This window comes from Triticum urartu, unplaced genomic scaffold (genome assembly GCF_003073215.2).
Source record: "Triticum urartu cultivar G1812 unplaced genomic scaffold, Tu2.1 TuUngrouped_contig_5330, whole genome shotgun sequence".
Lineage (NCBI taxonomy): Eukaryota > Viridiplantae > Streptophyta > Magnoliopsida > Poales > Poaceae > Triticum > Triticum urartu.
This window is the reverse complement of record NW_024115999.1, coordinates 1-14,893: the sequence shown is the minus strand read 5'-3', so window position 1 is coordinate 14,893 and position 14,893 is coordinate 1. Positions and strand designations below refer to the sequence as shown.

At 43.2% G+C, this 14,893-nt stretch overlaps 2 protein-coding genes across 2 annotated transcripts; both read right to left on the bottom strand.

Moving 5' to 3' along the window:
* Positions 1-1,301: 1,301 nt before the first annotated feature.
* Positions 1,302-5,399, bottom strand: LOC125529088 (protein SAWADEE HOMEODOMAIN HOMOLOG 2-like). The gene is made up of 8 exons (XM_048693501.1): positions 5,342-5,399; positions 5,025-5,221; positions 4,792-4,948; positions 4,571-4,634; positions 4,320-4,371; positions 3,684-3,827; positions 2,358-2,477; positions 1,302-1,791 (listed from the first exon to the last, which is right to left on the bottom strand). Exons 2-8 carry the CDS (start codon positions 5,190-5,192, stop codon positions 1,471-1,473), a joined length of 1,026 nt encoding a protein of 341 aa, XP_048549458.1. The 5' UTR covers positions 5,193-5,221; positions 5,342-5,399; the 3' UTR covers positions 1,302-1,470.
* A 3,775-nt stretch (positions 5,400-9,174) lies between these two features.
* Positions 9,175-14,844, bottom strand: LOC125529087 (protein SAWADEE HOMEODOMAIN HOMOLOG 2-like). Its single transcript, XM_048693499.1, has 7 exons — positions 14,652-14,844; positions 14,435-14,543; positions 13,628-13,691; positions 13,395-13,446; positions 11,317-11,445; positions 10,331-10,450; positions 9,175-9,765 (listed from the first exon to the last, which is right to left on the bottom strand). Exons 1-7 carry the CDS (start codon positions 14,832-14,834, stop codon positions 9,481-9,483), a joined length of 942 nt encoding a protein of 313 aa, XP_048549456.1. The 5' UTR covers positions 14,835-14,844; the 3' UTR covers positions 9,175-9,480.
* Positions 14,845-14,893: the final 49 nt, after the last annotated feature.

Below are 14,893 nucleotides of genomic sequence, written 5' to 3'. Positions count from 1 at the left end.
TGTGTGTCTAATTCGCACAGGGAGGGGGTGGAGGGCGAAGAAGAGGCAGTTGCGTGGCGGCCGAGCCTCAAGCAAAGGTGGTGGTCGTGGCCGCAGGCGCCGAGACAGTGGAAACCGTGTGCAAAAGCTAGGACAAACCCAACAATAGGGCGGACTAGCACCGCTCCCAAAAACAGTGAAGACCGGAACATATGTTAGTATTTCGACAATAAGGACCACTAGGCCTGTGAGTGTTGCAAGAAGCAACGTTACGAGGCGGTCTCATAAAGACCGAGGAAGATGAGGGACTAGGTTTGGTGATGGCCAGCATCGAGTTAGTCAAGGAGGACTCGACGTCTTTTTGTACTAGCTCCTAGGTCGCGAACTCGAGCTCAGTCGAAACCGCGAGCACGGTCCGACCACTGACGCACACGGGTGGCCACGTTTTCCTCAATCTGGAGAAGGTGATGATCATGCCCACACATAATGGCGAAAACCGATGCGAGGTGTACTTCCTCGACAAAAGCGCGACAAACCACATGACTAGATCGGCCGACGCGTTCTTCAAGCTACGGTTCACAGACGGATCACTTGTCGAGATCCACAGCCGTGGGACTGTCGTCTTTGCCATCGATAGGGGAGAAAACCCGACGCATGGATGCATTCTTCATCGTGGTTCTACAGATCAGCGTTCTCGGGCTCAGCCAGCTAGACGAGAATTGGTATGATATTACCAATCACCGTGACGTGCTCACTGTGCGCCATCAGCTCAAACAACTCCTCTTCAAAGTAACACATGCACCGAATTCACCTATACACACTTTCATTTCACTCAGGCCATCAAGTGTGCCTCATCACTGGGTCATTCACCAGCCGAGTCATTAGGTGGTTGTGGCGTATACTATGGTGCCGAGCTTACTTGCACCGATTCACCCTGTTTGTAGCAAGTGATTTACCATATTGGGATTGACGATTTACCGAAAGGGGTCACATCATGGTCGGCTTAACTGCACCTAGCCCACGAATAGTCTCAACAGCCTAGCCCGAGCGACCATGTTTCCCTAGATGTCATGTATTGGTCATAAGGTCAACGCAACATATCGCTTTATGTAGGTCAACCTTTGGTGTTTAATTTATGTACTGTAAATGTTCTGAAAAAAGAGTTATGTACCATAAATGAAGATGCGTGAACACAATCTGCAAGAAATCTTCTGGTGTGTGTGCGCGTTCTTTGTTTTACAAATTGTGCCTGTCTAGACCTTAACGGACAGATAAAATACACCACGACCACAAAACAACATGTTGTCACATGACATAGTTATATAGATATAGATACCAAAGCCAACAGATTTTGGAAGTACACCACAACACCAATCAAGTCAACATCAGCACACTATAGTTACCGGGCAACCATCCTTCCTCATTGGAGGTTCATAGACCAACATTTTTGTACTAAAAGTTCAGAAAGAAATGCACAGGGAAGCGAAACAACTATGCTCCGACGTTCATCTTGTCACCATGTGCTTTGCTTGTAGCTTCACCTTTTGAAGCAGCCTCGATATCCCCAATCTGCTCATCTGCTACTGAATCTCTGTGGGTGCTATCAGGCGTGATAAGTAAGGGAGCAGCCAGCTTGTTGGATCGCCCTCCTTGATTTGGTGGGCCAGGAACCACGGTGACCTCATCAGGGTTCGTATCCATCCTCTTGTGCGACTTTTGAGCTTTCGGCTCAGCTAGGCTATCATCAATTACAATATCAATCTTAACATCAGCAGATGGTCGACGACATACTTTCCTCAGTGGAACCATCTCCTGTCACGTGAAAATAAATGAAAAATCAAGGGACGACTTTTCCAAAAATATATTTAATCATGGTAAACATCATAGAAACAAGCTAAACTCATCACTCTGCGCTTTCCATTTTACTTGACTACATGGTAAGATAATTGGCTGAGAACAAAAAATCGTAGTATTCTGCACTGTTATTCTTCCCCATCTATCTTCCTTGAACATTCAGATTTATATTGTATGGTTTCCAAAGAAATTGCAGATTGGAAATGAAATCTCAAGGAAATGCCAAAGTAAGTTTGGTTTCCTTCAAAAACTAGGATGGGTTTAATGGGTCTACAAAGGACCATCGTGAGCTACTCATGTATGGATGTCCATGCATGTTATGAAGAAGAAAACCAGCTCTGATTTGGCAGCTCGGGTAGTAGTTGGCATCAAGTTCTTTCTCGAGTCCAGGATGAAGTCCCAAAATATAACTCTATGTGCAGGCAAACAACCCTAGCCCCAATTATGACATCCAACAATGGTGTAACACGGTAACCAGAATAAATGCATGCACACTCAACAGTGTTAGAGACAAGGAGAGTTACCTCGGAGTGATCATGATCATAACGAACAAGAAAACTGCAGCGGCAACCCCTTAAATCATGTGTGCGCCTTTCTACTTCAAGAACATGAGCATCAAAATAGAGGGCCTGCTCTTTTCTTTCCTGTTCAATTCAGCACAGAAATGTTTATTCTTGTGAGAAATCAACTAAAATAAGTAATAACATCACATTACAAGACAACTAACTCACATAGTTTGGCCCTTTGTTCAACTTTCCTTCACAATTTTCTTTTACGGGACTTTAGTTCACAATGTTACTTACACCCAGTGACCAAAACTCCTTACTCCGGCTCTCTATAATCCTCCAATTTGAGTATGATATTGTCTTGAACTAGAAGTAAATTCATGCAAAATTAATCTCTACACTCCAACATTAGTATTTATTAGGCAGCCTTATTTGATGAAAGTTGGACTATCCATTTTATCAATAAAAAGGAAAAAAAAGCTTTTCAGCGCTCACTTTAATGATAAAGTAACAATAATATTCATAGAATAAATTCACACCCAATTTTAGATTAAAAATTAATTCTAGTACTCAAAAGTATGATATTTTAATAAAATGTGGTGATTTTACAGTCATTTGGTCATGGACACGACTAATAAATGGTCAAATCAGTGCTGCCAGTTTGACCAAGTGGCATCACAGTAAAATTCTATTATATGAAATATGATTACCAAGATATGGATAGTGACAGGAAACATATGTTGTACTTAATTAAATGTCCTATTTACTTCAACTACCATGCTGTATATAGCATATAAGATGCATGCTGAAGCGGAATATACAATTCATGAGGATTAAAAACGGGATTTAATAATTATTGGCAAGCACAATTCTTAAGCACTACTTTTAAAGTCTAGACAAACAAGGAATAGAGCCTATGAATTGAAGAACCTTGAGTGTCAACAGAGTTGAAATATAAATTCAATTACATCTCTTCAAAACGGACCAAATAAATGATTTGGCTAAGTAAGCAACAAAATTCTGTTGGTCATGTGCACCACAGTTCAGAAGGCTCCGCACTTTTCGCAGGTGAGAACCGACCAACATACCCAACACGCTTTCACAGGCGAACAAGTAACAAAAATAAAATAATGGTTGAATCGTAAGTTTATGTACATATTTTTCAAGCGCATAAAAAAGCCCGACTGTAACCGCCTGCCAGGAATTACATAAATATTCTGTGGCTAAAATACACCGGCTTAGTAAACCAGAAGGATAAATTAAAGTTTCATGAAGACATGAATTATCAGTTGTGCCATGCAAACTTGCTAAGTCAGGTTAAGAGAAGTCGTTTAAGATGACTACCTGATAACAAAGAATAAGATCCCCAGGAAGCACACCAACACATTCTGTGTCTATACATGGGAGAGAACGCAGTCTCACAGATTTACAAACATTAATCCATTCTTCCTCCTCAGCCCCAAATCCAGAAAACCAAACTTGTATTTCCTGAAACAGAAAAAATAAATTAGTGTAAGCACAGTTGGCATAATGCACAGGTAGTGAACCCGCGGTAGAGAGAGATTAAACAATACAGCACATGAGCATTATATAATTCTCAGAAAATGAGCGAGCCTAGTTTTCACTCTCAACTGCGAAAAGAGGCGCAAATCACCCTAAACTTGTCTTGGCAGTAATCTTTGGCATGTCGGCAGCAAGATCAACCTATCTGCTTCTCTTTATTTCTCTACGTACATCTCTTGTCAACCCATACTCAAGTCGAATCACAAGGCCACGTCCACTTGCACAACAAGAATCACATGTTCACTTAGGACCCGACGGGTTTGTGCCCGTCAAACATGTTTGCCTTCCATGGTTGCTACATACACTAAAGACTACATCTACAAGGATGCAAAGTGATTTCTGAAACAATGCTACTATTACTTGTTTTATAAAAAAGTTCCCCTGTTTCTAGAATTCAGATCTAGGAAATGAATTTACCTGGTCCCCGGTTTCAGAAAATCTGTAGGACAGGATGGCAGCAACATCGAACCTGTAACAACAAAGATTGGTCATGCATGTAAAATAGAATGGTTGATGCAAGTAAACCGCCCACCGCACACCGACACACCTAACAGACCCACCCACACTCATGATAAAAATTAAATGACCTACCCAAAAATGGACCAAATGTGACATCGATCGGCACAAAAGAAGAAAGAAAGCAAGAAATATGTATATCTGCTGCATACCATGCACCATTTGTTGGTGACTTTGCTTCAAGCTGGACCAGGCCACAATCCGAAGAGGCATTCCCTGATTGGCAACGACAGTATCAATAATCCATAATCGACATGATACATGGTATGTGTTCGGTCGGTTACAACAAGTTAGAAGTCTTGGAAACAAGAAACAATAAAATTGTGCCATGTAGCCTGCAATTCTCAATAAAAGGGAATGAACAGTGCAGCACCTGACTGTGATTCGGAGTTGGAAGGGCAAGAGGACTGAACCCTGTAGGAAGCTGGGTGCTGTGCCTCAGCCCCCGTGGGCAGCATCTTCCCTTGTGCCGGCGGCCGCTCACCCCTCCGTTTCTGCGTGTACCTCCGGTTCTGGAACCAGGTGTGCACCTGCGCCGACGCAGATCATCAGATCAGAATTTGAAAATAGGGCTGACTTGCTTGTACTGTATCTTGGGCAACGTACCTGACTGTACTGGACGGGGACCTGGCCGTCGCCGGAGCGGTCCGGGGAGGCGTTGAAGTCGTCGGTGAGTCCCTGGATGATGGGACGCTTGGGCATGGCGTTGAGGTCACGGAGGACCTCCAACATCTTGGCGACCTCCGCGTGGGTGAACCGGATTCTCCCCGTCATCCTAACTTCTCCGCCCCTCGCTGCCGCGCCTGCGTGTACCCCCGCCGGTGAGGTGAGATCAGCACACCACAGCAGATTCGATTTGAGGAAGCATTACAAGACTGGAGATGGAGAACAGATTGGACCGGAGGAAGGGAGGAGTACCTTACCAGATCTGTGTGTGCTACTCCTGTGTCTGTGACAGTATGCCTCTCGAATCGATCTCTGTCGGCCTTTTCTTCCTTGTTGAGATCCAAACTCACGCGGCCGACACCCCCCCTTTTGGTGCTCCTCACGCGCAATCGTGGCCAACGTGGACGGTAGGCCCACCTTTTGGATGTACTACGTCCTACTGGTGTAGTTGCGCATGTTTCAGGACAAATATTGCCAAAGACAAAGACAAGAAACACTGCTGTGACCACAAGGCTCGGACGCTCTCCCACTCTCCCCGCCGCTGAAGTGGTGATGGCAGTTTGCCATGTCGTCCCGGCACCCTGTACCACGATCTCCCTTTCACTTTTTCTTCCCTTGGAATGGCGACCGCAAGATCGAGGATGGTCACCATCTGCGGCACGGAGAGAGGATCATGGCCGGCGACACGATAGTGCTCGTGGATTGCAATGTGCGTGTAGGCCACCGCACCAGCCACGAGATTACGAGGATCTAATTCCAGGTTCAAAACGTTGGCCGTCTGTGATGGGGATAAGGTGCATGTTGTTCAGGACAGAGCAGTTGTGCACGCCGCAAATGTAGTCCTCTCCGGCGACGAGCATGCTGAGGATGATGGCCCCTCATCTACGGTGCAGCCGAGAAAGATGAAGACTAACGAGGAACTAGTGCAAGAATTATGGGAGGACATTGGCCTCCCTTCGGTGCCTTCGTGTTACGGTGCCTCCGATGTCATCTTCCAGTAGGGTAAGTTAAGGTTCAGTTGACTATGACAGATCATGTTGAGGATGCACTTGATCGCCAGAGCGTGTCGATGCCGGGCCTTTGCTGGCCAACCTCCGGGAGACGCTATGCGGGCCCCTCCTAGGAAGGGGTCCCTCCTGCGGCCAAGGCTCAAGCCGCCAGTCGCTCTCGTGGCCTTCATGCCGGCAGTTTTAGCGTCGCCTACGAGTCAAAATGGTGAACTTGCCAATAGTGCAGATAGCCGGATACAATGGATAACCAATTTAAGTCTGGGACCGTTGTGCATGAACATTGCACCTGTCCATCTTGTCAAGCCGATGTGAGCCATTTACCGGGTATAACTTGTGTTGGTAGTGCTCCTACCCTAAAGCGTGGTCCGTCGTTGGTCTCAGCGCATGCTGTTTCCTCGTCGTGTATTGTTGCTGGCTTCGCCGTTTGTCCAAACCCAGTAGGCTGCTTAACATACACCTCCTCCTCTGGATCTCCATTGAGAAATGTAGACTTGACGTCCAAATTTTGTGGCCTGGAACGAACCGTCTGGTCAAAACTTCTGGAATTTCCGACCATCTCGAGATTTTCCTTTAGCAATGTACAATTTTGGCAGTACAATTCGTATACGACATCGGATTGAGATGATCCAAACTTGAAAGTTGTTCATAAGAAAAAAAATATCTTCAAAACATTTTCCATTTGAAGTCATATTAATTCTGTTTTCTTCCATGCCATAATCTCGTGTCAACACATGCATATCTGAAATGGTCATAAATTTCATATTTAGACTCCATTTTCGACCATCCCCATATTTATATTGATCTTCACAGTGAGGGGCCATCCAATGCCATAAATTTGACTTCATCTTTCTATAGATTCAAGCCACTCATAGGATCATGCCACTTTTGAGCGTCAACACGCCTGCTATCGCTGACGCATGATGATTATTAGCTTGCCTCAGCTGCTCACGATGATTGGACCTTTGCAGATCTTGATCCCCATTCCAACATTCCGGACATTGTAGGCCTTGATTGTGTACACATATTTTAAGATACTCTTCCAGCAAGGTACGGAGAGCAACCCTCCAAACAAGCGATGGCAGGTCAAGGCGAATAAGCAAAAGAGAAGGGGGTTGAAGAAATTGGAACACAGTGCCCCAAAATTTTGTTTTAAATCTTGCAATGCCAAAAGTATACTAGCAGCATTCCATGCGGACTGGATGCTGCTAATAAACAATGATTTAAACATTTTAAAATTCAAAACAAAACTTCAACGAGCTGGTGTATTTCATTATTTATATTACTTTGATAAAGAAAACCTAAAAGTACATTGAGAAAAAATAGAACACACGAACCCAAAATTTCCCTCTCAAACCGGACACTTCCCCCCTTCAAAATACAAATCTCCCAATGGATATCTCAATCTATTCGGTTTGTAAGCAACATATCACATAACTTTTGTGTAACACTTTGAATTTTTAACCACATATTTGAATAATCACATGATGACACCATGCAAACTTTCAATTTTTTATACATCGTTTACATCATTTTAAAATTGTGCTTAAAATCCTAGAATGGCAATTTACTAGTAGAGACGTGAAGCCAAGGAGGGAACATGGCTAGTGGATGATATAGCAGTGCGACATATAGGGTGCATGCTGCTAACTACCAATGCAATAACATTTTCTATGTCCAAAACAAAAATCCAAAGATTTGTGTGTTTGATTTTTTATATTACTTTCGCCAGAACACCTAAAGGTACATTAAAAGATTGGAACAGAAGATCCCATCTTTGTGACCAAAAAATTGGAACACAAGACCCGCCAAAATGGTGTCGCCGTGCCCATCGTTTGGATCCGTCACTCCGGCGACCAAGGGGACCCATCTTCAGCCACCAACCACTGTGTGGTGGATTGCAAGCACGCATCCGCCGCCCCTACAGCCGCACTAGAGCAACCTCGCCACCCACTACACCCCAAACATAGCAGCTTGCACCTGCACAGAAGATGAACCCTAGTGCCCAAAAGTAGCCACAAGTGCCACCAAAAAGGGGAGGCCATGCCCAAGGAAGCTATCAAATCAGATCAGGAGCCTATTGGATCGGGTGGATCTAGCCTACAGTGGTGGTCGGGAGCCCACTCCACGACCACCACCCACCCATGGGTAGCAGCGCCAACATGACGCTGTGATAGTAGCCCGCCTCACAAACACGCACGACATGGGCCGCACCTCCACCAAGCAGGCCACGACTGGCCAGACATGAGGAGTCCACCGGGGTGAGATCAGTACCTTGTTGCCGCGTAAGAGAGAGTGAGCATGCCTGGGTAGCAGGGGAAGTGAAGGAGGTGGATGAGGTGCCTCGCCGCCACCACGGGCCGCCTAGAGTCACAGGAGCGACCCATGAGACTTGAGCAGAAACTTAGTACTTTTTTTCCGGGTGAGCAAAACTTAGTTCTAATATACTAAACACAGTTGCACATATGATTGTACTTCCGATTTCTGTATCTCTTCTTTTCTGAAATTAGGTGGGGAATGCTAATGAAAATCACCTTGTTAAAGAAAATCAAAATCAGGTTATACTAAATAAGTTTTTCTTGTGTTTGTCTTTTATCCACAAAAAAACGTGTTTGTGTGCAACAATGGCAAATCTGATTCATAAAAAGCGGTCATACATTCCAACGCCACCATTATCCCGATGAAGGAACGCCCATCTAATCTAGCAATGTTGCAATATCATAGAATTTAGGTTTTGGAGAACATCCTCAATATACCATCTGCTTCCTCTATGGATCTGCTTCCTCGATGGTGCCTGTGCATGGTGATGCATTCAAATATGTCGATAGTTGTCAATTGGAAGGGCAATATTAGCTTCTCCATCAGCTTCGGAAATGCGAGGAGTCAGCCGCTGGTGGCAAATCGATCAAATGAGAACAGATAAAAAGAAGGAAAACAAGGAGCCGTTAATTGGCAGATGAAAGGAGAGAGTTAGATGTCCAGGTAGAAGAAGAGGACAAAGGGCGATCTATATATAGATCCCTTATTCCACGAGATGTATAGACAGATCCTCTAATTGGAGGGCCTTCCGTTTGATAATATTACCCCTTGGTAATTCCAGTTACAGGAAATGACACTACTGCCAATATTTTCATCTAAGGGGGTGTACTGAAGGATAACCCTGAACCCTAACCCCAAAAGACAATACCACCACAAAATAATATCTTCTCCGACGACATAGCTATATAGATATAGATAACCAATCCAACAATTTTTGCACCACACAAGCAATCCAGTCAACATGGGCACATTACAGTTACTGGGTAACCATCCTTCCTCTTTTGGAAGTTCTGAGGCAAACATTATTCGATTAGAAAATTCACAATGAAATGCACTGGGAAGCCAAAGAACTACACTCCCAGATTCATCTTGTCGTCATGTGCTTCATTTGCAGCTTCACTGTTTGGGGCAGCCTCCGCATCCCCCATCTCAACATCTGCCACTGAATAGCTGCGGGTGCTAGTAGGTGTGTCTAGTAAGGGAGCAACCGCCTTGTCAGATGGCCCTCCTTGATCTGGTGGAATGGGAACCGCGCCCCCGGTCACCTTGTCAGTGTTGATACTCATCATTTTGTGTGGCTTTTGGGTTGTCTGGTGCATTGGTCGACGGCATACCTTGCTCAGTGGAACAAACTCCTGTCATGTGAAAAGAAATGCCAAAATAAATTATTTGGTATAAACATCATAAAACAAACTAAACTCATTATGCTTTCCGTTTTATTTGACTACATATAGTAATATAACTAGCCTAGAACCAAAAAAAAAATATAGTGTCTTACACTATTCTTCCCCATCAATTTTACTTGAACATTCAGATTTCTTTTGTTCGGTGATAAAAAAAATTTGCAGATTGGAAATGAAATCACATGGAAACTTTGAAGTAAGTTTGGTTGCCTACAGAAACTAGGATGGGTTTTAATGGTTAGAGAAACGATCATGGCGAGCTACTCATTTATAAATGTCCAGGTACGTTATAAATCATAGGGATGAATGTCTGATTTGGCAATTCGGGTCGTAGTTGTAATAATAACTTTCGTGGATGAAGTCGAAAATCCATTTCTATTGTCAGGCCAACAGCCCTATAACAGAACTGAAGCTCCAGGACCCAAGCGTCAATTAATTCTGATATCCTACCATGGCGTAACAATGGAACCAGAGTAAATGCGTGAACACTCAACACTGTAGACAGAAGGAGAATTACCTCAGAGTGATCATGATCATAACAAACAAGAAACCTGCAGCGGCACCCCCTTATGTCATGCCTGCGTCTTTGAACTTGAAGAACATGCGCATCAAAATAGCAGGCCTGCTCTTTGCCTTCCTGTTCAATTCGGCACAGAAATCAACTTGAGTAAATGATAATACTACACGATGAGACAGCTAAAACAACATTCCCTTACTGTGTTATTTACATCCAGCGACAAGAAATCCTTAGTCAGACCCTCAACCATACCCTACTTTGAGTATATAATACTTCTTGAAAGAGCAGTAAAGTCATGCACATTTCCTCTCAATGCTCTAATTTATCGGCATACCGGTGTTTGTGCGCAATTACCAACATGAGGATTTATTGGAAAAGCTTATTTGATGAAAGTTGGTTTATCCACATTATAAATGACCAGAGATAGGCTACAGCATTCATTTTGAAAAAAAATCTTTCAGTGCTCAATTTAATAATAAAGTAATAATAAAATTTATTGGATAAATTTACACCCAATTTTAGAATAAAAAACAGTTTTAGTACTCAAAAGTATGACATAATAAAATGCACTGCTTTTATGGTCGTTTAGTAAGTGTTGTCAACCACAATAGTTTGAAAACTCTCAAACTGGAATCACATCTTTTATAAGTATATAAAAACAAGAAATAGAGCCTATACAAGTTGAGTATCAACAAGGAACAGTCAAACGTCAAAGCAGAAACTTTTAATGACTCTTGGCAGGTGAAATCCAAAAGACATACCCATCACTACTCTATCATACGCCATAGAAAGTAACTGTGGAATTTTCAAGTGCATAACAAAAGGAAAATGGAGAGCTGTCAGGCATTGGATACATATTGTGTGGCTAAAATAAACTGGCTTAGTATTCCGAAGGGTAACTTAATGTTTCATGAAGACATGAATTATCAAGTTGTGAGATGCTAGCTTGCCAAGTCAGGTGAAAAGAAGTCGTTTAAGATGGCTACCTTAAAACAAAGAATGAGATCCCCAGGAAGCACAGCAACACATTGAAGAGAACGCAGTCTCACACCTTTACAAACATCAATCCATTCATCCTCCTCAGGTCCAAGCCAACAAAATCGAACTAGTACTTCCTGAAACAAAATAAATAAATAAGTGCAAGCACAGTTGGTATAATGAACCCGCTGTGGAGAGTGATTAAACACTAGAGGAACATGGGTATTGAATATTTCTCGAAAATGATCGAGGCTAGTTTTCACCCTTGACTATGAAAAGAAGCGCAAATCACTCCTAACCACATGTATCACTTAGGACTGGAAGGTTTGTGTAACTCCGCACCAGCCCATTGGTGTCCGTCAAACACGTTTGCCTTCCGCTTTTGCTACATGATGCAAAGTTCTTTCCGTACTATGGCTGTGACTTCTTCCTTTTGTGTGTGTGGAGGCAACTAAGAGTCTAAAATAGGACTACTACTGCTGTTGCGATTCTCCATAGATAACTGGAAGAAAGAAATACTTGAATTATGGCAAATCATCCAACTTAGGCAGACACATCACGAAACAAAGTTTTGGCATCATGTGAATGACAGCTAGTAAGCACAGAGTTAGAATGATCAGTTTGTTAATTTGGAAATTAACACAGCATGGATGTTAGTTAATTTGCAAACTAACACAGCACAGATGCATATGCTTTACAGTTTGAATATGTACAAGTCCGGCTCTGCAATTTGCGCCTGGCTATTCATTGAAAAAGAAACTCTTATGCAATTATATTGGTACTGAATGTTATTGCTAGCTTGCTGCACAATTGTTGTACTACATATGATGTTGCTAGCTTTGCTGCAAATTTTGAAAACCCTTTCTTCCCTTATGAAGAAAGGGTCGATGAAACAAGATACCCATTCACTTCTTTCGGTTTCATTTTCCCCATAGAAGAGTAAATACAAGCAACCCTCACTAGTGATATTATGTTTTTGAAAATGACCATATATCCATAATATTAACTGAATAGTAATGTCACGACATCTCTAACAATTAACGCCCTTCTTCATCTAGGATGAAATATCAGTAGAAAATAAAACAGAAATCCAGCAATCTACTGTATCAAAACGCATAGATTAAAATACCCAAACTGTGACCTAGCAAATGAGCTGTACTATTTCTCTTGCCTCTTCCTTTCATTAAGGAAATGTACTATACAAGAACCTAGATAGGCACTTTGTCTCAGAGATTCCCCTCCTCGTGGCTGGCTGTGCGGAAGAGGAGCAGCCAGGAGTGATTATGATCACAAAGTCCTGCGGCGCTGGGAAGACCAGAAGTTAACTTAATAATCCATTTTGGAGGAGACTACTGTGCGATGGCTGTCGCCAAGGCCACGCCATTGATGATCGGATCATGACATCATGATTATGACAAGCAATGCATGGTCGGGTGGTGCAGATTGTGTCACGCGTTGCATGTTATTGCACGTTCACACCATATAAAAAATTAAATATTTTTTCCTATGCTAACTAGATCATGAGATTGGTAGAATGGGTAAGTGGGGTTCCATGGTGGCAATGCAGTTGAATGCGCTCGGTACATTTCCAAGCTGGCATGAAACCATCATTGCAGTTTGATTCGCTTCAATTTCTACAGCTCAAGGACGATAATTGAAGGGGGTGAACTAACTTTTTCCTTTTTGAAACTCAGACATTTTGCAGATCGAGCTATATAATCATTGAAAGAAACATTCAATTTATATTTTGTTTTACATGAGAAAACAGAGAGATTGTGAAAGCAATTTCTATACCACCAATTAGCTTTCCATATAAGCCTAAAGTACAAATACACAAGGTTGTTAAAGTCTTCTTAACTGTTCAGTACTTTATTAGTACTATCTTGTGTTGTTAAAGACTCCCCAACACAAAGTTAGATGAGTCAGGTGTTCAAAATGTTCTAACATCAATACTGTCACCAACTATAAAAAGACAAGAACCGGAATCATCTCTACCTTTAGTGCTAGCTAAGTGCTTGAATAAAGAATGGCAGAAATGAATTTACTAACATCAATCCTATTTAACAAAAAGTTCTATGGTCATTACCGGGTCCCTCGTGTCAATGAACCTGTGGGACAGAAAGGCAGCAACATCGTACCTGTAACAACAAGAATTGGTCAAGCATGTAAAACTGAAAGGTTCATTCAACTATCCCTCCCACATCAGACAGTCCCACCCACACTCACGTGGAATATTAAATCACATACACAAAAACAGACCACATGTGACATGAAATGACATGAAAGAGGAAATGATGAAATATGTATATATCTTCATACCATGCTCCATTTCTAGCCGACTTTGCTTCAAACTGGACATGACCACCATCCGAAGAAATATTCCCTGATTGGTAATGGCAGTATCAATAAACCATAATCAACATGATACACTATATGTGTTTGGTCAGTTACAAAACTAAAATCTTCTAAACAACAAACATGAAAATTGTGCCATGTGACCTAGAGTTATGAATAAAAGTAAAGGGCGCACAAACCACGTGTCCTGCAATTGCCAAACTGAGTGTCAACAGCTGAGACAGCGCGACAACAAACTTTCAAGGGCCCACAAATACAAAGGATTACATTCTAGGCTATAAAGTCCCAGAACCTGCCAACGAGAACTTTAGTCGAAAATTTTGCCTGCTGTTGTGAATAAAAGTAATGGGCGCAGAAACAACCGCGTGTCCTGGAAAATCCCAAATTAAGGGGCTTCAAGGACAGAGGCAATGGCCGGCATATTTTGATGTGCCCACAAAATGTACAGGATAGGCTAACTCGCCAAAATTAACTTGGTTGCCATTTTTGCCTGCAGTTGTGCATAAATGTAATGGGCACACGAACCACGTGTCGTGCAATTGCCGAGTTAGGTGTCAATAGGTGAGACAGCACGGCGACAAGCTTCATGACATGCAAAACCTTGTAACAACATGCCAACGGGGAGGCTATGCATAACTTCTGCACCACGAAAGCTTTACCAATAGACCATCATGTATCATCGTAGCAACTTAAGATCAGTCATCGTAGCAATTAAGTACATGATAATAAGGAAATAAAGAGAGTTGAGATGGGGATATATTTCAGCAGCACCTGAGTAGGATCCGGCCACTGGGTGGTGTTCCTCGTTAACAGGGGGTAGCATCATCTTCCTGGACCGCTGGGATTGCGCGGACCTCTGGTTATGGAACCAATTCCTCACCTGCGACCACCCAATACAAATCCACACGTATAGATCCAAGTACGGAAATAGCTAGGGCGGACGCGGCGGATCTTGGGCAACGTACGGGGAGGGAAAACCTAGTAGTACCTGATTGTACTGGACGGGGACCTTGCCGTCGCCTGAGCGGTCCGGGGAGGCGTTGAAGTGATCGATTAGGCCCTGGATGACAGGACGCTTGGGCATGGCGTCGAGCTCACGGAGGACCTCCTCCATCTTGGCGACCTCCGCCTGGGTGAACCGGAACACGAGCCTCGGCGGCTGCCCAGTCATAGTTCCTCTGGCTGCCCGACCTGCCCACGCGAGTGGATGGGCCGGGGTGTTGGGGACGG

Coding starts and splice junctions, on each gene's coding strand:
- LOC125529088 (XM_048693501.1), bottom strand. CDS start 5,192: ATGACGGGGAGAATCCGGTTCACCCACGCGGAGGTCGCCAAGATGTTG. Junction 4,635..4,791: donor CAACTCCGAATCACAGTCAG/GTGCTGCACTGT, acceptor GTTGCCAATCAG/GGAATGCCTCTTCGGATTGT. Junction 4,372..4,570: donor TCACCAACAAATGGTGCATG/GTATGCAGCAGA, acceptor TTGTTGTTACAG/GTTCGATGTTGCTGCCATCC.
- LOC125529087 (XM_048693499.1), bottom strand. CDS start 14,834: ATGACTGGGCAGCCGCCGAGGCTCGTGTTCCGGTTCACCCAGGCGGAG. Junction 13,447..13,627: donor TCGGCTAGAAATGGAGCATG/GTATGAAGATAT, acceptor TTGTTGTTACAG/GTACGATGTTGCTGCCTTTC. Junction 10,451..11,316: donor ATCTCATTCTTTGTTTTAAG/GTAGCCATCTTA, acceptor CGAATTGAACAG/GAAGGCAAAGAGCAGGCCTG.